This window comes from Rana temporaria, chromosome 13 (genome assembly GCF_905171775.1).
Source record: "Rana temporaria chromosome 13, aRanTem1.1, whole genome shotgun sequence".
NCBI classification, from domain to species: domain Eukaryota; kingdom Metazoa; phylum Chordata; class Amphibia; order Anura; family Ranidae; genus Rana; species Rana temporaria.
This window is the reverse complement of record NC_053501.1, coordinates 97,884,262-97,900,878: the sequence shown is the minus strand read 5'-3', so window position 1 is coordinate 97,900,878 and position 16,617 is coordinate 97,884,262. Positions and strand designations below refer to the sequence as shown.

The 16,617-nt window shown below is 40.6% G+C and overlaps 1 protein-coding gene across 1 annotated transcript in view; it reads left to right on the top strand.

Moving 5' to 3' along the window:
* LOC120920692 (cubilin-like) overlaps positions 1-16,617 on the top strand; it is a 135,643-nt gene that overhangs the window by 108,411 nt on the left and 10,615 nt on the right. Inside the window, exons 24-26 of the mRNA XM_040332905.1 lie at positions 13,021-13,139; positions 14,983-15,193; positions 15,941-16,006. Of these exons, the coding sequence (XP_040188839.1) occupies positions 13,021-13,139; positions 14,983-15,193; positions 15,941-16,006 (396 nt within the window). The remainder of the gene's footprint in view (positions 1-13,020; positions 13,140-14,982; positions 15,194-15,940; positions 16,007-16,617) is intronic.

Here is a 16,617-nt window from a genome sequence, read left to right as displayed (position 1 = left end):
CAAAAGCTCCCAGGAGACATTGCGGCATCGAGGAAGTGACGGAATACCCACACACTATCTGATGAATCCATATACAGGAAGCAGCCAGTAACAAAGGATTACTAAGGTTCCCCTGCCGCTGACAGTGACTCAAGCTGGGCATCGTCACTTAGTGAAGGATTGGCACGGGCGGCTCGGCTGTTCTAGTCCTGCAAAGGGAACTGAGTTCCTGCTGTGAAAAAAGTGCAGGAACTCTGTTCCCACACGTTCCCGCAGGACTTGAGCCCTGGTCCTTCCCCTCTATGTTAAGGTGTGTGGCTTGTCTTTTTTGCCAGTGTCCAATTACCTATAGGTGGTGCGTAACCCTTATGAGTAAAGATTAATATAGCTGCTCTGTATTTCATGATAAATTCAAAGAAATGGATTTTACAGGAAAGTGCATAAATCCAATTTTATTCTCTAGGACAGTCCATAGCACTGTCATGGTGATATTAAAATATTCTATAAAGAAATACCCTTTTTATAAATGTTATTCGAATGGATGTAGGGGGCCTCAAGTGCTGCTCCTGGCATAAACATGTGGCATCATTTTCAGTAAAAAACAAAGGGATAGAGAGGTGCCAAACAGCCTCATAATGTAGTAATACAGTATATTACGAAAAGTAGGACGCCTGCCTTAACATGCATATGAACTTTAATGGCATCCCAGTCTTATGCCGCGTACATGGACTTTTTTCATCGGAAATTCCGACCGTGTGTAGGCCCCATCGGACTTTTTTCCGTCAGTATTTAGAAATTGAACATGTTTTTTTTTCCGATGGAAAAAAACGATAGGAAATTCCTATCGTCTGTGTGCAACTCCGAAGAAAAAAACCCACGCATGCTCAGAATCAATCGACACATGCTCGGAAGCATTGAAATTAATTTTTCTCGGCTCGCTGTAGTGTTTTACATCACCGCGTTTTGGACGGTCAAAATTTCGTCTGACAGTGTGTATGCAAGACTGATGGAAGTCAACTTCATTGGAATTCTGATGGAAAATTCCATCGCATTTTATTCCATCGGAAATTTCGATCGTGTGTACGCGGCTTAAAGGAGCAGTAAAGGAAAATGTTTTTTTTTTGCTGAAATGACTGTTTACAGGGTATAGAGACATAATAGTTAACTGATTCCTTTTAAAAATGATTAAAAATAGATAAAAATCAATCATATAATGTGCCTGCAGTTTAGTTTCGTTTTTTAAACTAGTTTCATGTTTCTGTGAAGTACAGAGACACACAGAACAAAAACAAACAAACACAGGGCAGTGTTTGTTTTTAAAATGAATCTGATTGGTTCTGAGGAGTTTTAGACACACAGTAATCACACCTTCTTGATCATGGACCACAGTGAGAAGCTCGCATGAGTTTTTTCATAAGGAGCCATACAAGCAGGAAGTGTGGAGATCAGAGAAGGATTACAGCTACTTCAAAGAAAAAACAAACAATGAGGACATGAAACCAGGACTGCAGTAAGGGAAAGGAAGCTATTTAGCTAAAAAAAAAATCCTTTAGTGACCCTTTAAGTCTTAGGCCCCGTACACACGTCCGAGGAACTCGACGTGCCAAACACATCGAGTTCCTCGTCGAGTTCTGTGTTGAAGCCGCCGAGGATCTCGGCGGGCCAACTTTCCTCATTGAACAACGAGGAAATAGAGAACATGTTCTCTATTTGGCCTGACGAGTTCCTCGTCGGCTTCCTCGGTGAAAAGTGTACACACGACCGAGTTTCTCGGCAGAATCCAGCTCCGATCGAGTTTCTGGCTGAATTCTGCCGAGAAACTCGGTCGTGTATACGGGGCCTTAGGCTTGCACAAAGTCCTGACCTCAACCCGATAGAACACCCTTTGGATGAATTAGAGCAGAGACTGTGAGCCAGGACTTCTTGTCCACATTAGTGGATGACCTCACAAATGTGCTTCTGGAAGAATGGTCAAACATTTCCATAGACACACTCCTAAACCTTATGGACAGCTTTCACAGAGTTGAAACTCTTATGCCGCGTACAGACGGTTGTTTTTTTTTATGAAAAAAAAAAACATTTTTTGTGAAGTTAAAAAAAAAACTATGTTTTTTAAACTTCATTTTCAAAAACGACGTTGCCTACACACCATCGTTTTTTCAAAATGCTCTAGCAAAGCGCGGTTACGTTCAGCACTCTTTTCCATTGAAGCTAGCTTCATAACTTGCTTCTGAGCATGCGCGGGTTTAAAAACGTCGTTTTAGCTACACACAGTGATTTTTTGTGACACAAAAAAGGACGTTTTGAAAAACGACACAAAAAATTGAAGCATGCTTAAATTTTTTTTTTGTCGTTTTTCAGAAGACATAAAACAACGTTTTCCCCACACACGGTCATTTAAAATGACGTTTTTAAAAACGTTGTTTTTTTACATCACATAAAGCGACCGTGTGTACGGGGCATTATTGCTGCAAAGGGTCAAAAGGTGGGCGAACTCAATATTGAACTCAACGGACTAAGACTGGGATGCCATTAAAGTTTATGCGCTTTGTAAAGGCAGGCGTCCTAATACTTTTGGTAATATAGTGTATTTTATTCAGTAAAGCAATCTTCAAACCAGTAAATATTGCACCTACAAGTCAAGAAGGAGAATGGGCATATAACCGAGTAGAGAAAGTCCCATAACCAGTGGATCCAAAAAGCCGACTTCACCTGGCAACTGCCAACCACCCGGGGAGAAGCTGATAGTGCTGGCTGGAAAGGACGCCTCTTCACAGAATCGCAGTGTAAGTCTCTTGCCGCTTGTGATTAATTGCAGAGAATCATGGGAGATGCATTTCGGAGAGCAACGTATGTCCTTCCTCAGACAAATTAACAGCAACCTCCGGGATGTAAATACCTGTCCAGCAGTGTGGGTATTATCCTTTAATCATCCTACCAGATGCTGCCGATCACTGTGTGATCTATGCGGTATATGAAAAATGCATGGCATACTAAATTTAAGTTAGGAAATACCTAAATAGATGAAACCAATTGATGGAATTGTGATGGATTAACCTTATCTATGTACATACAATAATTGTACAGAATTGTATCTCCATGCAATGATAATAAATCCCTTTCATGACTAAACCTAGTTCTGACATTTGCTCCTTGCAAGTTAAAATCTGTATTTTTTGCTAGAAAATTACTTAGAACCCCCAAACATTAAATATATTTTTTAGCAAAGAATCTAGAGAATAAAATGGCGATCATTTCAATATTTTATGTTATACAGAATTTGCGCAGTGGTCTTTCAAATGCAATTTTTTAGGAAAAATACACTCATGTATTAAAAAAAACGAAAAAGTAAATTTAGCCCAATTTTTTTGTATAATGTGAAGGATGATGTTACGCTGTATGTCATGCTTTAAAATTGCGCACACTCATGGAATGGCGACAAACTACTGTACCTAAAAATCTCCATAGGTGGCGCTTTAAAAAAAAAAATGGTTACCAGGTTAGAGACACAGAGGAGTTCTAGTGCTAGAATTAGTGACGTGCGTGTTTACAGAGAAAAGACTGCAACTAAGCTGTTTCCGGCTTTGTGTCAGTCTCTCTCTAGCCTGCGGAAGTGGGCCGGGTCTCCCGGTGGGACGGGAAGCCCGGAAAGAGTGGCGGGAGGGGGGATGTCCCCTCTCGCTCCTCCGGTATAACAGCCGAGCTGATTTAAGCTGCATTGGTTGTTATCTCTGAAGAGCCAACTGCCCGCTATAAAAAACAGTACTGGGATGATGCCTGCAGCTGCAAGCATCATCCCGGTATCACCCCTGAAGGCCGAGGCCACATATATGCGTACGCTCTGCGGCAAAAGGTTGAATTAATTAATTGATAGTAAATTTGGGCTTAAAAACCTACAAGCATAACAAATGTTTATAAATATACTTGAGTTGATTCTAGCAGGATTATGGGAAAATTAAGTACTGTTCATGATACTTTTTTTATTTGCACTTACATATAATTTTTCAGGACAAGTATTCGGGGTATGTCCCCTTCTTCAAGGTCCAAGCAGTACTCCTGGGTACTGCTTGGACCTTGAAGAACAAGACATACCCTAAAAGTAGGGAGGAGCTAAACACGGTTTGGTTCACAGCAGAACACGTGAACAGGCAAAAAATTTGTTCGAACACGTGAACATTGTTAAAGTCTATGGGACACAAATGTGAAAAATCAAAAGTGTTTGGGGACCTGTGTACTGCCCCAGGGGACATGTATCAATGCAAAAAAAGTTTTAAAACCAGCCGTCTTTTCAGGAGTAATGATTTTAATAATGCTTAAAATGAAACAATAAAAGTGAAATATTCCTTTAAATTTCATACCTGGGGGGTGTATATAGGATGCCTGTAAAATGGTGCATTTTTCCTGTGTCCCTGCACAAAATGACATTTATAAAGGAAAAAAAGTCATTTACAACTACTCGCGGCTATGATGAATTGTCGGGTCCCGGGAATACAGATAAAGTCATTAAAAAAATCGGCATGGGTTCCCCTACAGTCCATTACCAGGCCTTTTGGGTCTGGTATTAATATTAAGGGAAAACCCAAACCAAATTTAAAAAAAAGTTTGTCCTGAAAATTTGGATGTTAGTGCAAATAAAAAAAGTATCACGGACACTGTTCTAGACTTTGGCCGATATTCCGAATTGATAAACAATTGGACCAAATCAGCACTGCTCCTACTGAATAGTGATTTTACACAACCAATTGCCCCCACTTGTCCCATATCTATAACAGATCAATTTAAGTATTTGGGATTCTATGTGACCTCCTCTCCTTTTGAGTATGGTTCACTAAACGTCTCCCTGCTAAACAAATTCTGTGATAAAATAAAAATTTGGAATAAATTGCCATTGTCAAATGCAGGTAAGACAAATCTCATTAAAATTATTATGATGCCCCAGCTTCTCTACCCATTACACAACTCCCCTACGGAGCATATCACAATGTTCACTCTCATGCACTGTGCAGTAAGTCCAAACTTGTTATCAGACTCTTATCTTATATACTGTTAGTATATGTGGATAATAGACATATGCATTCGTTTTCATCCGAATGTATTTTGGTCCGAATTTCGGGTATTTTTGTTATCGTTTTAACAAACAAAAACAAACATACAGAATCCGAAATCCGAAAGATCCCTCATAAAAAAATGCTTTATTTTCATTTTCGTTGCTACAACAGTTCGATATAGATAGGAGATTCGACATGATGCTGACAATAGCAATCTGTGTCAATCGAATCTGCGGTCGAATGTGCCTAACCTTAACTCTATTAGTCCAAGATTATTCTACATAAAGAGGAAATATTCGACATAGAGAGAAAAGATTTGACATTATAGAGACAGTGTTGGGGTAGACCATTTGACATGAATGACGAAGATTCGACGAAGCAGCAAAAAACTTACAAAACATTGAATCTGTCATTGAAGGCTTATGGTGTCTGTCGAAAGTTCTAAGAAGATTCGACAAGCAGATAAACTATACGACGCTGCAATCTTACATTTCCGGTCAAATGCTCGGCCCATAGGCTATAGAAGAATTTGAATGTTGGTTGACTAGTAATAATAATTTATAACTATAATTATTACTAGTCAAACAATATTACTATTCATGTATAGCTTGTAGGCGAAACATTCGACCGGAAATTGCGGCGTCGTACAGTTTAGCTGCTCTGTCGAATCTTCTTAGAACATTCGACAAACACCATGGGCCTTCAATGACAGATTCAACCTTAATTAATTCGGATTTTCAGACGAATGCATTTTTAACGAAATTATTAAAAACAAATTTTGGGTGTAAGTAAATAAATGTATATTCGGACGTAAACTAAATTCCGTAACAAAATATTTCTAGTGGAAAATGCACACCTCACTGCCTTTCAAAGACTGGGGGGGTCCAAATGAACAACTCCCCAACGGTTGCCCCCTTAAAAACATTTAAAATAGTAAATTCCATCTTTAGAACTCTGCTATAAGGAAAGTGAACACCACAAATCATATTGGAATATTTACAATGGCCTAAGGATAGGGGGCCTAGCCCTTCCTAACCACATGGCTCTATTACATAGCTGCGCAACTGCAGCATTTTATTGGCCCTGGGTTTGCGTCTACACAATCTATTAAAGATCACATTCCCTCCATGACTCGTATTATACTGGCCCATGTCCAGAGAGACTCCATCTCAGAGGGTCTTGAGGCCCTTAGTTTTGCTAAACCAAATAATGGAACAAGGCTAAATACCTATGTAGCACTACCCCCGGAGGAGCTGCTGGTTTGCTTTGGGTGGCAAATTTACCTCGTGGCTCTGCGAATTCCTAGGGGTGGATGGTGCATATAGCAGAAGTAAAGGAATGTCCGCAACAGGTGTCTTTTGCTGTGCTCTTTATTACCCAGCGGGGTAATAACAATAAAGCTTGTGGTGAAGAAGGTAGCGTTGAAAGAAGAAGGAGCATAGCAAATTCAGGCGTAGCAATAGGGAAACAGTCCTGCTCTCACGTGTAACACTTCTTGCGCCACTCCTACTTGAGTGGGAATAGCGTACCCGGACAGGCCTCTCTCACTGACCTGGCAGCCAGTGTATCGCTCGAACTTTTGAGGATAAGTCTCTGCCACAGACCCTCCTGGAATGAATTCAGTGAGTAACCTCTGCCACAGGCCCTCCTGATTGTGATTACGGAGATAACCCTCCTTGGTGGAATTACGCCTAGATCTCCTTCAACTTCTTTCAGGTACCGACTGACAATTGACCAGCCTCCCAGTGTCCGGATACCTCGATCCCCAGTGGATTGTCGAGACCCTATTGGATCGCCAGCCTCTCATTGGCTCTCCTCAGATAGACTCCCCACCGAACAGCTTTTCCGCTTGGGATCTTCAGAATTGGGAACCCAGTCTGCCACTGGGCTCCCTGCCACAGCTCAAATGTTCCGGACCAGCATGGTCCCGGGAACCAGGATATCCACGTGGCACGCACGCCCCGGCCCGGTAGGCCATAATGCTAGGGTGCAGTGGTGCAGACACCCTAAAGGTGGATGCCACACTTAAAGAAGAAGACCCAGAACTAATGGCGTCTGCTCCATAAATACCCTCTCCCAGCATGCACAGCGAGGCTCAACCCTCCTGATTGGCTGCTGGGGAAGAGCACCCAAACCTTGACTCCACTGCTGCCACCTACTGCCCTGGGGTGGAAATAACACCCCAGCACAACAGAATGAGCCCACAGCACAGGCAAGCTGAGACAGAGACCCAATTTGAACATATCAACAGATCAGAGTTTAACTACACTCTGATCTGCCTCTAAATTTAAATAGCACTGGTACTTTGAAGTAACCACACCTACAACATGTCACTGGATATACAAAATATAGCCTGATATGGCGTAACGGTAACGATTCAAAACAAGCCAAGTTAGTGCATGCCGCTCGGTGGAAGGCATGTGAGATAGTTTCAATGTCTCAGGTTTTTAAGGATGTTTTTCTGTTACCTTTTGCTTCCCTGCAAAACGTATAGTCGCTACCCACCCATATGCAGTTTTTCTGCTTACAATTTTGACATGCAGTCAGGGCACAGGGGGACATGCAGAAATGGTAAATCCCCCCCCCCCCTATTTTCAACTTCATCAAAATGGCTGAAAACTCTGAAGGCCTTATGTGTTATAGCATATTGTTATCTGAGTTCCACAAAGGCCACCCTAGCAAAGAGACTTTGCTTTGGGAGAGAGACCTAGGTTCGATGAGGTGATCAATGGTAAGTGGCATTTCAGGCTGTGGTAACCTGCTCCCTGGCCCAGAAGGTCTCTCGAAATTACATTCTCCTACGCTCTCACTACACTCCCCCGAAGCTTTGGGATACAGTATGGAGCCATCTTGCCAAAGATGCAGAAGGGACCACGGCGACATAATCCATCTATTAAGGCATTGCCCAAAATGTCATCACTATTGGGGGCAGGTTGTAGATACATTAAACATGGTATTTAAGGTAAGCATCCCATTGGACCCCAAATGCTGTCTCTTAAATTTTTTAGAGGAAGTCATTGAGGATGAATACTCTAGGATAGCAATGGGAAGGGCCCTTTTCCACGCCCACAGATTCATTCTAATACTGTGGAAATCCCCTGATCCCCCTGAACACTGGGTGTCTGCTGTGGGTAATGCTCTGCTTCTAGAACACCATGGGGCAAATCCACAAAAACCTAGCCTAACTTAACTTTTACCATTTAAGTTACTAAGTTTTCTACCTAAGTGCCCGATCCACAAAGCACTTACCTAGAAATTTTCGGCCGTGTAACTTAAATGTCTCCGGCGCAAGGCGGTCCTCTTCTGCAGGGGGCGATGACAATTTAAATGAGGCGCACTCCCGCGCCGGCCGTACTGCGCATGCTCGTGACATCATTTTCCCGATGGGCAGCGCGCGAAATTACGTTACGCCGGGCTTTGTGGATTGCGACGGGACAATAAAGTTTCGTCGGGTAAAAAAAAAGTTACGCGCCGAAAAATAAAATTTAAAAAAAATCGCGGCGATCGAAAAAAAGGTCTGTTTTTACAAGGTGTAACTAGTTTACACTTTGTAAAAGCATCCCTAATTTTACGTATGCAAACGTCAACTTACGCAGAAAAAACAAAGCTGAAAAGCTTTGTGGATCTCCGTAAGTCCTCATTTGCATACGCAAAGCGGCATTTCAACGCGAAATGCCCCCAGCGGCGGATGCAGTACTGCATCCTAAGATCTGACAGTGTAAGTGTCTTACAGATGTCAGATCTTCTGCCTATCTTTGGAAAACTGCTTCTGAGGATCAGTTCCAAAGATAGGCACAGGGATACGCAGGCTGAACAGCAGTTCCACCTGCGTATCCCTTTTGAGGATTTGGCCCCATATTTTTACATGACGAGGTTGCCCCGGTAAGATAGAAAAGGTTGGGAACTGTGGTTAGACATCTCTGGTTTCAGCCCATGGGATCTTGTTTATCAGAGGTTGTTCTTGTGTCCAAATAGACCATAGGGTTCTGTGGTTCATTTAAATTAGGATGATTATATGCGCCCTTGTTGCACTTTGGGTGGGATGAAGTCAAGGTTACACAATACCAGCATTGTATTTGATATGAGTATGTGGACACGGCATCTGTCTGTGTCAATGTTTCTGTAATTACTGCCTTTGGATATCTATGTGGATGTAAGCTTTTTTTCAGTGTCTTGTTTTGGACTGTTATGTTGCCGTTTAATGCAATAAACCTTTTCCTTATTTAAATGTAGATAATAATAAAAAAATAATTAATACATAAATGAAAAAAATATAGCTACATATAGAATTTAATTTAATATATCTACAAAACTAAAATGAATCATTATTGATCCAATATCAGTACATCTGGAACATTTGGAACAGAAAACTCATAATCAAACAAGAAAATATGTTATCATAAACCAAAGTGTGATCATGTGTTGAGTCACATTTTCCAGACAGAACTACCAGTGCCTCCCCTGCACTGGTGGCTGCTGGTCCATTAGCAGCAACAGGAGCCACTGGCTTGGATCCACTAGTTCTGGGACTTTCTCTGCTTGGCTATATACCCATTCTCCTTCTTGACTTGATAGTGCAATATGTATTGGTTTTAAGATTGCTTTACTGAAAAATGTATTACTACAATATGAGGCTGTTTGAGTCTCCTCTCAGTTTTGAGTTTTCCAAGAAGGCAGCAGCATGGCCAGTAGACATAGATAGTATTCAATGTTTAGCAACCAGCTACACTTCCAGAGCGGCACAGTGTCAAAGTGGTTAGCACTTAGACCTGGCAGCACTAGGGTGAAGACCAGGTTTAACCAAATTAAAGTGGTTCTAAAGTCAGAAGTTTTTTTTATCTCTATGCATTAAAATAAAAAAAACTTTGTGCAGCAGCTCCCCTCAGACTCCCTAACACTTTCCTAAACCCCATCTTGATCCAGCGATGTTGCACGAGAGTCTTGGCTGTCCAGGACTTCCCTCATTTGCTGAGACAGCAGTGAGGCACCAATGGCTCTTGCTGCTGTAAATCAAAGTCAGTGAGCCAATGAGGAGATGGAGGAGGTGGGGCCGAACCATGGCTCTATGACTGAATGGACACACAGAGCAGGAGCGTTGGCTGGGGACCATAGAAGAGGATGATTTGGGCTCCTCTGTGCAAAACCACTGCACAAAGCAGGTAAGTATAACATGTCTGACAGTCTACTGACTGGAATTGTACCAACTGGATTGAAGAAAAGCCAATATAGCACCATTATTTTAAAAGGGTCAAAATACATCCCTGGGAATTACAGACCAATTAGCCTAACATCAATAGTATGCAAGTTCTTGGAGGGGATGATAAGGACAAGATTTTAGAAATGAAAACTGTATCATTAGCAGTAATCAGCATGGATTCATGAAGAATCATTCTTGCTAAACCAATCTATTAACCGTCTATGAGGAGGTGAGCTGCCATCTAGAAAAAGGAAGGCCCGTAGATGTAGTGTATCTGGATTTTGCAAAAGCATTTGACACAGTTCCCCATAAATGTTTACTGTACAAAGTAAAGGACCATAGAATAAGTTCATGGATTGAAAACTGGCTACAAGGGCGAGTTCCGAGCATGGTGATAAATGGGAAATACTTGGAATGGTCAGGGGTGGGAAGTGCGGTCCCCCAGGGTTCTGTGCTGGGACCAATCCTTTTCATAAATGACCTGGAGGATGGGGTAAACAGCTCAATCTCTGTATTTGCGGATGACACTAAGCTAAGCAGGGCAATAACTTCTCCGCAGTATGTGGGAACCTTGCAAGAAGATCTGAGCAGATTAATGGGGTGGGCAACTACATGGCAAATGAGGTTTAATGTTGAAAAATGTAAAATAATGCATTTGGGTGGCAAAAATATGAATGCAAGCTACTCACTAGGGGGTGAAACTCTGAGGAAATCTAGGATGGAAACTAACAAACAGAAAATTGGCATGCATTAAAAAGGGGATTAACTTGATTAAAGCAATAATTGTCACTTTCTACAAGACTCTGGTCGGGCCTCACCTGGAGTATGGTGTCCAGTTCTGGGCACCAGTCTTCTGGAAGGATGTACTGGAAATGGAGTGAGTACAAAGAAGGGCAACAAAGCTAATAAAGGGTCTGGAGGATATTAGTTATGAAGAAAGGTTACAAGCACTGAACTTATTCCTTCTGGAGAAGAGACGCTTGACAGGGGATATGATTTCAGATTACAAATACCGTACTGGTGACCCCACAATAGGGATTAAACATTTTTGCGGAAGGGAGTTTAATAAGACATGTGGCCACTCACTAAAATTAGAAGAAAAGAGGTTTAACCTTAAACTGCGTAGAGGGTTCTTTACTGTGAGAGCGGCAAGGATGTGGAATTCCCTTCCACAGGTGGTGGTTTCTGCAGGGGGCATCAATAGTTTCAAAGAACTATTAGATAAGCACCTGAATGACCGCAACATTAAGGGATATACAATGAAATACTGACATATAATCACACACATAGGATGGACTTCAACCTCACCTACTATGTAACTATGTTTATTTTTTTTAATGAAAAAAATTATAGATTTTAATATCACTTTAAGCAATCAAATTTTAATTTAATGCAATCAAATTTCATATTAAAAGAGAAATGATCTCTGTTAGTATACTATGGGTTTTTGCATTTTGCAAAACATAATTTCTCATGGCACTGTAGTGATGAATTATCTCATAGACTGGGTATAACCTTGAATCCAAAACTTACATTGCCAGTCCCAATTTATTTAAATTTTAGCTGGAAAAATCAGTTGATGATGAAGGACTTTTTATGTAATTATAGACAATATTCAGGAGACCATGACAATCAGTTACAAGCTGGGCAGCTGAACACCAAGATAATAATAAGATAATAATGACCATAGTGTCACACACAAAATAATTATATGGTTCTAATTCCCATACATGTCCACCTAGGTCATTCTTGAAATTTGGTTTCCTGTCTCATGATTGGTCAGATCTTCTCTGGTACCTGTATAAAAGGTGATAGAGAAGATGGGTGTCAAACCAAGCTTCAGAGAGAAGATATTTCACATTACAGTGAAGGAGAATTCTGAACAAGATGAATGAAAAAGTCTTCCTCCTGCTTCTGGGCTGTGTGACGGGGCTGGTGACCAGTCTACCTCTATCTGCACAAATACAGGTGAGATGATGAGCTGACATTAACAGTACAGGGGACAGGTCAAAACTATATTTAGAAAAGTATAACATCCAATAAGTTACCAATATTAGTTAGTAGTTAAGTGTAACTTTAACCAAAATTCTTTCCCCTTAGATTTGGATAAAGTGGTGGGGGGTTAGGAATCCTCTTAGAGTTTAACACTTTGTTATTACTGTTTGGATCCACTGTAGGGAGATTTGACTTTTGTATAGGCCATTGCCACTAGGACAGAAAGTGAGGGGAAATCCAAAATGTTATAAATGTGAACAGAACAGGGAATACGGTAAAATCTTCCAATGATGACTGTTGTGGTAACATTTGTCTAAGAAAGGATGTTACCTCACTTTTGAGAGATTCCCAGTAGGGCTGAGGAGGGCTCTGCCGGGTGTAGAAGATTTGCGGCCAAGACTTGTTATCTCTTATTATTGTATTTCATTTGAAATAAGATATTGATACAAAACATTTACTTTTCAGGACAATCTACTTGGAGAGAACAAAGATGGTAAGCTTTTTAACATTTTTATTTAAGGAATAATGTTTGCTTTCTTTCTGTTCCCCATCATCTGTTTTGTTTGTTCTGCTTTTTCCCCCAGTTCATTAGTCTTTTTTTAATAACATTCCTAATCCTAAATCCTAAATCAAAATTGTTTGCACTGCTCCATTGGCCCTAATTAGCCTAGCCTAAGAGGAACCTGGAACTCCAAAAAAGGAGGATGAACTATGTATATACAGTATACACATAAACATAAAATGATGTCATGTACTATTATGAATCTCCTTACTATAATGATTATATCTATATTCTTACAGTGCAGTGTGGAGGATCCTTCTTTGACTCTCAAGGCAGCTTCACATCTCCGGGATACCCAGGGAACTACAGTCCAAACATGAATTGTAACTTCACCATCACAGCTCCTGTTGGAAATAAGGTAAAACAAGATGCCTTCAAAATTCTCCCTAATTATTGGACTTCCTCATTCTCTAAAAGTGTTGGTGGTAATTTGTGAAGCTGGCTGAGAACTGGTGGTGTGACATTTGTAAGTGGTTTATGAAGATTTACTTGACTTTGCAGCAATGGACTCATTTCTGCCATCCTGATTGGGAGTAACAGGAGCACAGGGGAGAGGAAGGGAGGGGGCTGATCAGTTTCTTGAGTCTATTGTAGACCGGTGAATGACAAAGAAATCAGCCAGTAATGTAGGAGGAGCACAGAAGATCTCCCAGCTCTGGATTTTTCCTTCCTTGTCCGGAAATTGTAGATTGGTGACCATTACACCGCAGGAATAGAAAGGACTTCCTTTTTCCAACAAGATTCCTAAGCATTGCCTTTTATGTGCAGTGTCATTCCTAAAGCGACCTAAAATTCTTAAAACTAAAAATTAATTTTTTTCACATTAGCAATCATTAGATGTGGTGGCTACATCCGTTTTCTTTGGCTTTTCCTCATTTTCACCTGGTGATCTGACCAGTAACACGCCTCCAGTATTAGTGAGACGCTACTCTGGATGAATGAGAACAAGAGGTACAGCAATCAGCAGCACTGTCTGTTTGGGGGAGGGGAGTGGTAAATATATTAACAGATTTAAATACACTAACAAGTTGAATCCAAATTTCAGTTCACATTTTGAAATCAGTTACAGTTGTTTTTTTTCCATTTGGGATAAAGGTTTTACATGAATAAATTAAGCTGGTCATTTTAAGCATCGCTGTCAGTGTTGAATGATTTGGCTTATCCATGTAAACTGATACATTCTGCACGATAACTTGTGCTTTTGAAAAACAACAGACTTGCTGGCTGGATCACTAAATGAACATAGAAAAAAGACTACAAAAGAAAAACAAAAGCAGCCATCACATGTAAAAATTGGTAAACTGCAATATAATAAATGTTTGCTCTTGGGTTTAATGTGGCTTTAATGTCAAATATTATTTCAGGTAGACTGTAACATCAATGAATTGTAAGAAACAAAGGGCCAAATCCACAAAAGAGATACGCAGGCGGAACTGCTGTTCAGCCTGCGTATCTCTGTGCCTAACTTTGGAAACGATCCTCAAAAGTATTTTTCCAAAGTTAGGCAGAAGATCTGACATCTGTAAGACACTTACACTGTCAGATCTTAAGATGCAGTACCGCATCCGCCGCTGGGGGCATTTCGAGTCGAAATGCCGCCTAGCGTATGCAAATGAGTACTTAAGCAGATCCACAAAGCTTTTAAGCTTTGTGTTTTCTGCGCAAGTTACGATTTGCACACGTAAAATTAGGGCTGGTTTTACAATGTGTAAAGTTAGTACACCATGTAAAACCAGACCTTTTTTTCGATCGCCGCAATTTTTTTTTAAATTTGAATTTTTTTTCCCGGCGCGCAATTTTTTTTTTCACCCGTCGCAACTTTATTGTCCCGTCGCAATCCACAAAGCCCGGCGTAAATTACGTTCGCACGCTGCACGTCGGGAAAAATGACGTCACACGCATGCGCAGTACATCCGGCGCGAGAGCGCGCCTAATTTAAATGGGAATCGCCCATTTAAACTAGGAACGCCTTACGATGGACGGAGTTAAGTTGTGCTGCCGCAATTTTCCGGGTAAGTGCTTTGAGGATCGGTACTTAACTTCGGAAAATTGCGGCAGTGTAACTTAACTCTGAAAAGTTAAGTTAGGCTGCATGTCTGTGGATTTGGCCCAAAATACTTACTTTAATGCTATATAAAATTGTGTGTTTGTTGTATGAACACAACACTGTCATGTTAGTCATAATTGTATTTCTTTTTCAGATTGCTCTGACCATAAGTGACTTCCATTTAGAGTCTTCCAGTTTCTGTATGTACGACTATCTAACACTCTTCATGGATGGTACAAAAAGGGGTCCATTCTGTGGGGATCGCACCATCCCTGTGCTTTACTCCAAAGGCAACTCTATGGTTCTCGTATTCCACAGTGACCAGTCTACCCAGGCAAAGGGCTTCCAAGTCTCTTACACCTTCTGTGAGTAGCTCAGTTCTATCTGCTTATATCTAATATCAGCAATGGACGTTATAAGATAATAGAGGTCACTTTCTTGCAGTATTTTCCTTTCCATAAATTATTTTTTATTCACCTGCAATGTGACTTTGAACTTGCAAATACATTTTGACTATTCTCAGAGTCACTTCACTAGCACAGTCCTGCTCCCTCATTGTTTCTCTTAGCCCTCCCCTCTTCTGGGAGTGTCCAATTACTGTCTGTGCTGGCCCAGCATCTCTGCCCCTCACCTCCCCCCATGAACATTGATTTAGCTGCCGTTGGAGGAGTGAAGAGGAATATTATAAAGTGTCATTTGAGTGAAATCTCTGAGTCTGCTGGGGCTGATGACATCACATCCAAGCAGCAGTTTCGAGCTTTTGGCTGTTTACACAAGGGAGATTTTTTACATTTAATGACATTCCTAAAATATGTTAAATGCACATATAATCGTCTGCATGTTTTTTAGACTTTGGCAACAGGGTATTTTTTAACGTCATCTCCTATTGCTTAGGTGACAGTGTTTATGATAATCATGGTGATTAAGGCAAAGACTTAAAGAATTTCCCAACCAGAAGTTTCACAGATCAGTGATAGCTTTGTGGAGCTACCCTATATTTCCATTAATTTATAATTCAATTTATAAAATGGGTTCAATATTTACACAAAATTAAGTCACTTGAATTTTTTTTATTTCACTAGATATGCCTAATCAGTATTTTGTATACACAGCCCCAAAGAGTGAAGACTCCGAAGTGCCACAAGGGATCTTCAGCAAGATTTTGAAAGCTAATAAAGGTAATTATTCTAATCCACAGGATTCTTTACTGCATTATGATGGTGCTAAATCCAGGCAATGGAACAGACAATAACCAATTATAATGCACAAAGTTATGAGTGTCAGGATCCTTTAAATCATGCACTGATGGACTAAACAATAGGGTGTGAGGAGAAATATGGCGTTATTGTCTTGGGGTACAAGATCTTTGAATGAGTCTTTAAAAATCACTATTTCATTTCTAAAAAGACTGATGGGTTATTTTTATTCACTTCTACCATTGCAGTGAAACTTGTGAGATAGAGAGGTTGATGTATTAAAGGCAAATAGACTGTTCACTTTGCAAACTTTGGAAATTGCACTTTGTTTGGGAATTTAGTAGAATATCGCATTAATAACTCTAGTAAAACTGTGTATTCTTCTGTTGTAATTTCTAGTTCTAAATCTACAATTAAAGCTGAACTCCAGGTAGATAAAAAAAATATATAAATTATTGCAGCTCTGTATTCCTTACTATATCTTAATTGTACTCTTTTAACCCCTTCCCGACCGCCGCATGTATATGTACGTCGGCAGAATGGCACGTACAGGCACATTGGCGTACCTGTACGTCCCTGCCTAGACGTGGGTG